The following is a 6,000-nucleotide window of genomic DNA, read 5'->3' as shown; positions in this document are numbered from 1 at the left end:
TCACTCACGCTCCCTCTCTTTCTATCTCTCTTTCTCTAGCGCTCTCTTTCACACAAATTCTCCAATCACCTCCACTCTCCCCATTCTCTATATTCCACTATTATTTAAATTCTCCCCCTTCACTCTGTCTGTCCGTCCATCCCCCCCCTCTCTCTCTCTCTCTCTCTCTCTCTCTCTCTCTCTCTCACTCTCACTCTCACTCACTCACTCTCACTCACTCTCTCACTCACTCACTCACTCACTCACTCACTCACTCACTCACTCACTCACTCACTCACTCACTCACTCACTCAATCCCTCTCCATCTCTACTTTACTGAGACCTAAACTGCTACTTTGAATGATAGAGGGGACCCAGTGTGTAACGCACACACTCTGAGCTAATTTAGAGAGCTGTAGCTGGTTGGATCAGGAGCCCCTGTCTCTCTCTCTCTATCTCTCTGTCTGTCCGCTCATCTGTGGTTGTGTATGGGAGAGGAGGGCTAACATGGACTTGGTGGGTCTCTCTCTGCCTCTATTACTTGTGTTTTGGCAATGGACAACTACCACAGGCGCCGCCGGTAAGACCTACATCAGCCTTAAGATGGTTTGTTTTGGTTATTGTTTGTTGTTGTAGTAGTACACTCTTGGAAAAAAGGGTTCCAAAAGGGTTCTTCAGCTGTCCCCTTTTTGGTTTCAGGTAAAACCCATTTTGGTTCCAGATAGAACCCCTTTGGGTTCCTCTGTGGAACCGAAAAGTGTTATTCAAAGGGTTCTCCTATGGGGACAGCCGAAGAACCCTTTTGGGTTCTAGATAATACCTTTTTTTCTTAGAGTGTAGCGGTGGGGTTAGTGGTGGTGGTGGTTATGGTGGTGCCGGTGGAGGTTGTAGAAACTTGTAGCAGTAGTAATAACAGTAGAATAGTGGCAGTAGAATCAGTAGTTGAACAAGGAACAGTATAGTGGTAGTTGAGATATACTGTACATAGTAGTTGAGATATACTGTATACAGCAGTTCAAATATACTGTATATAGTAGTTCAGATATACTGTATATAGCATATATATTTTTACAGAGATATCATTTCACTTTTCAATGACACCTGTTCATATTGAAAATGTCACTTGCTGACAATATGTTGAATACTTTGGTGAATGTAGTAATACTGAATATAATTGTTGATAACTGCTGTAATGTGTTGTTGTGAGAATGACAATGAAGAAAGGTGATTTTATTTCCCCTCTTTCAGTGACGTACTGGACGTACACGGGTAAGAACATCTCTCTCAATAAACCAAAAGGCCTTCAAGTTGATTTCTAACTATGTTATTATAACTCATAAAGTAAGTGTACATCACAGTAGGAATATTATCCCTGCCACTAAACACTACACAAATACCACAGTATACTCTCTGTCTGTCTGTCATTTATACATCAGCTCCCCTACTGTACGTTCTCTCTCTCTCTCTCTCTCTCTCTCTCTCTCTGCATGGGAGAAACAGAAACGATGAGTGGGGGATGGAGAGAGGGAGGGAAATGGGGGTGCAGAAGAGGGAAAGAGAGCTAGAGAGGGGGAGGAAAACGAGAGAAGTGGCAGGTGCACGAAGAGGATGAAGAGTTTGAAAGACGTGTTTCAGCAGCATTGTTACACCACACAATAACCCTGTGTGTTAATTGTACTGTCCAGGCTGAGATACACTGCCTGCCTATCATGTGGACAATGACTCTGTAGACCTGAAGGGCCCTTAGTGAATGCATACAGAGTGGTAGTGTGTACACTAAGTTCACACAGAGCTTTTCCATTCACATAAAGTACAGAAGTGTACAGTATGTCCTCAAACCAGAGCCTGTGTCCAGGGCTAGATGGCATCACCACATGGTGATGTTTTTCTCTGTGTTCTATAGGACGCGATATACTGTTCAAGTAAATGGTGATGTGGGAGTTGTGTTGTGTTGGTGTGTGTGAGGTGATCTGTGGCATTCTGTGGCTGGCTCGGTCACAGGCACTGTGGCTCTTTGTATGGCATTTTGTGTGTCTGTGTGTGTGTGTGTGTGTGTGTGTGTGTGTGTGTGTGTGTGTGTGTGTGTGTGTGTGTGTGTGTGTGTGTGTGTGTGTGTGTGTGTGTGTGTGTGTGGCATTGTTCCCATCCACATTGGGGACAGTGGCAGCGCTATGAGAGGTAGAGCAGGTCAGAATGACGGAATATTCTCAGTTGTAACCATGGGGACCTCCATGACAACCAACTGTGGAGCTGCAGGACAAGTTTTTCTCCTTTTTTGGGGGCGGTGGGCAAGGAGGGGGATAGAGGACGGCTTAGAGGTACAGGCCGGGGAAGGGGAGAGTGTGTGTATGTGTATGTGTGCGTGTGCATGTATGTGTATGTGTGCATGTGCGTGTGCGTGTGCGCGTATGTGTGTGTGTGTGTGTGTGTGTGTGTGTAGGCCCAGCTAGCACATTTGGTTCCTTGGAAGTTGTGGGAACGTATGTTTTTGGTTTGACATTGGTTATGAGAACGATGTGAAGTTCCTTAAATGCGCTGAGAACGAACCAAAGCTAAGCAACTATCCTGCACCATTCCCAGAAAGTTGTGGGTAGATTGTACGCAAAATAACCATAAGACAACCACGCTCTCACCAAGCTCTAACAAAAATATGGTTCACAGAACTTTTTTTGTGGTAGCTGGGGAGATAGTGATGGTGTAAAAAGTCTCTCTCTAATCCCCCTAGGAAAGTAAAATCCCCCTGAGCCCACTGCAGATAAACACTAGGGTGGAGTGGAGAGACAGAGTGTGTGTGTAGGTATAGAACTAATGTAGAAAGGATCCCCTCACATTGATTAACAGTAGCATGGAGAGTAGAGCACTGACCTCTATAGCAGGCTAGAGCACCCTGAGGGTTGGAGAGGAGACCTCACATTGATTAACAGTAGCATGGAGAGTAGAGCACTGACCTCCGTAGCAGGCTAGAGCACCCTGAGGGTTGGAGAGGAGACAACACATTGATTAACAGTAGCATGGAGAGTAGAGCACTGACCTCCGTAGCAGGCTAGAGCACCCTGAGGGTTGGAGAGGAGATCTCACATTGATTAACAGTAGCATGGAGAGTAGAGCACTGACCTCTGTAGCAGGCTAGAGCACCCTGAGGGTTGGAGAGGAGATCTCACATTGATTAACAGTAGCATGGAGAGTAGAGCTCTGACCTCTGTAGCAGGCTAGAGCACCCTGAGGGTTGGAGAGGAGACATCACATTGATTAACAGTAGCATGGAGAGTAGAGCTCTGACCTCTGTAGCAGGCTAGAGCACCCTGAGGGTTGGAGAGGAGATCTCACATTGATTAACAGTAGCATGGAGAGTAGAGCTCTGACCTCTGTAGCAGGCTAGAGCACCCTGAGGGTTGGAGAGGAGACCTCACATTGATTAACAGTAGCATGGAGAGTAGAGCTCTGACCTCTGTAGCAGGCTAGAGCACCCTGAGGGTTGGAGAGGAGACCTCGCATTGATTAACAGTAGCATGGAGAGTAGAGCTCTGACCTCTGTAGCAGGCTAGAGCACCCTGAGGGTTGGGGAGGAGACCTCACATTGATTAACAGTAGCATGGAGAGTAGAGCACTGACCTCTGTAGCAGGCTAGAGCACCCTGAGGGTTGGGGAGGAGATCTCACATTGATTAACAGTAGCATGGAGAGTAGAGCTCTGACCTCTGTAGCAGGCTAGAGCACCCTGAGGGTTGGGGAGGAGACCTCACATTGATTAACAGTAGCATGGAGAGTAGAGCACTGACCTCTGTAGCAGGCTAGAGCACCCTGAGGGTTGGAGAGGAGACCTCACATTGATTAACAGTAGCATGGAGAGTAGAGCTCTGACCTCTGTAGCAGGCTAGAGCACCCTGAGGGTTGGAGAGGAGACCTCACATTGATTAACAGTAGCATGGAGAGTAGAGCTCTGACCTCTGTAGCAGGCTAGAGCACCCTGAGGGTTGGAGAGGAGACCTCACATTGATTAACAGTAGCATGGAGAGTAGAGCACTGACCCCTGTAGCAGGCTAGAGCACCCTGAGGGTTGGAGAGGAGATCTCACATTGATTAACAGTAGCATGGAGAGTAGAGCTCTGACCTCTGTAGCAGGCTAGAGCACCCTGAGGGTTGGGGAGGAGACCTCAGGTTGATTAACAGTAGCATGGAGAGTAGAGCACTGACCTCTGTAGCAGGCTAGAGCACTCTGAGGGTTGGAGAGGAGACCTCACATTGATTAACAGTAGCATGGAGAGTAGAGCTCTGACCTCTGTAGCAGGCAAGAGCACCCTGAGGGTTGGAGAGGAGACCTCACATTGATTAACAGTAGCATGGAGAGTAGAGCACTGACCTCTGTAGCAGGCTAGAGCACCCTAAGGGTTGGAGAGGAGACCTCACATTGATTAACAGTAGCATGGAGAGTAGAGCACTGACCTCTGTAGCAGGCTAGAGCACCCTGAGGGTTGGAGAGGAGACCTCACATTGATTAACAGTAGCATGGAGAGTAGAGCACTGACCTCTGTAGCAGGCTAGAGCACCCTGAGGGTTGGGGAGGAGACCTCACATTGATTAACAGTAGCATGGAGAGTAGAGCTCTGACCTCTGTAGCAGGCTAGAGCACCCTGAGGGTTGGAGAGGAGACCTCACATTGATTAACAGTAGCATGGAGAGTAGAGCACTGACCTCTGTAGCAGGCTAGAGCACCCTGAGGGTTGGGGAGGAGACCTCACATTGATTAACAGTAGCATGGAGAGTAGAGCACTGACCTCTGTAGCAGGCTAGAGCACCCTGAGGGTTGGAGAGGAGACCTCACATTGATTAACAGTAGCATGGAGAGTAGAGCTCTGACCTCTGTAGCAGGCTAGAGCACCCTGAGGGTTGGAGAGGAGACCTCACATTGATTAACAGTAGCATGGAGAGTAGAGCTCTGACCTCTGTAGCAGGCTAGAGCACCCTGAGGGTTGGGGAGGAGACCTCACATTGAGATCTGAATGAACCCTCTGTGTATTCGGTATTATTAACTGTTATAATTGTGCTGGTTGTGCTCATGCCCCTGTCCTTTACTACCATCACCCCTCTCCTCTGTTCTGACTACTCTCACATTCAAAATCTTCCTCTTGCTTGTCACTCTCTTTTTCAGATGTTCCATTCTCTACATGTCCTTTTATTATTCCAACTCTCCGACCCATTCTCCTGTTTTCCCTCTACCTCTGTCTCTCTCTTTCTCTCTGTTCCAAGAATGTCTCTCTGTGCACCCATCAGTCTCCCTCTCTCTGCTCCACTTTCTCTCTCCCCTCCAATTAGTAATGAGGAAGGATGTGTGTGTGTGTGTGTGTGTGTGCGCACCACTGTGAATATAATACACCACCTCATCATGCACGCATGACTGACCACTGACTTTACACTCCTGTATACACTCTCTCTCTCTCTCTCTCTCTCTCACACACACACACACACACACACACACACACACACACACACACACACACACACACACACACACACACACACACACACACACACACACACACACACACACACACACACCAACCAACCAGCCAGCCAGCCAGCCAGCCAGCCAGCCAGCATTCTAACATTCTGATACTCCATACAGATGTAGGATCTTAATTTGACCGGTATTGTTGTAGCATAGTAATCCTGCAGCAACAAGATTTGAACTTTCAGTCCATAATATTGCTTGACTGGTGGTTAGGCTATTAGCTGGACAAAAGTATGTTACAGTACATGAAAGTGCAATGGTACCTTCAGAAAGTATTCATACCTCTTGAAATATTCCACATTTTGTTGTGTTACAGCCTGAATTCAAAAAGGATGAAATATATTTTTTTCCCACCCATCTAAACATAATAATACCCCATAATGACAAGGTGAAAACATGTTTTAAGAAATTGTTGCAAATTTATTGAAAATGAAATACAGAAATATCTCATTTATATAAGTATTGAGGCAATACTTTGTAGAAGCACCTTTGGCAGCGATTACAGCTGTGAGT

General features: G+C 46.9%; 1 protein-coding gene across 3 annotated transcripts in view; it reads left to right on the top strand.

The window, feature by feature from the left end:
• Positions 1-238: 238 nt before the first annotated feature.
• Positions 239-6,000, top strand: part of LOC135563768 (carbonic anhydrase 14-like) — a 32,460-nt gene continuing 26,698 nt past the window's right edge. The window contains exons 1-2 of one of the 3 annotated variants that reach the window (XM_065007161.1): positions 239-559; positions 1,228-1,248. In XM_065007161.1, the coding sequence (XP_064863233.1) occupies positions 487-559; positions 1,228-1,248 (94 nt within the window). In that variant the 5' untranslated portion in view covers positions 239-486. The remainder of the gene's footprint in view (positions 560-1,227; positions 1,249-6,000) is intronic. The other 2 variants (XM_065007153.1, XM_065007159.1) reach the window with 2 other exon arrangements.

This window comes from Oncorhynchus nerka, linkage group LG3, assembly GCF_034236695.1.
Source record: "Oncorhynchus nerka isolate Pitt River linkage group LG3, Oner_Uvic_2.0, whole genome shotgun sequence".
NCBI classification, from domain to species: domain Eukaryota; kingdom Metazoa; phylum Chordata; class Actinopteri; order Salmoniformes; family Salmonidae; genus Oncorhynchus; species Oncorhynchus nerka.
Note: the sequence above shows the minus strand (reverse complement) of the source record. Positions and strands in the feature narration are given on the sequence as shown.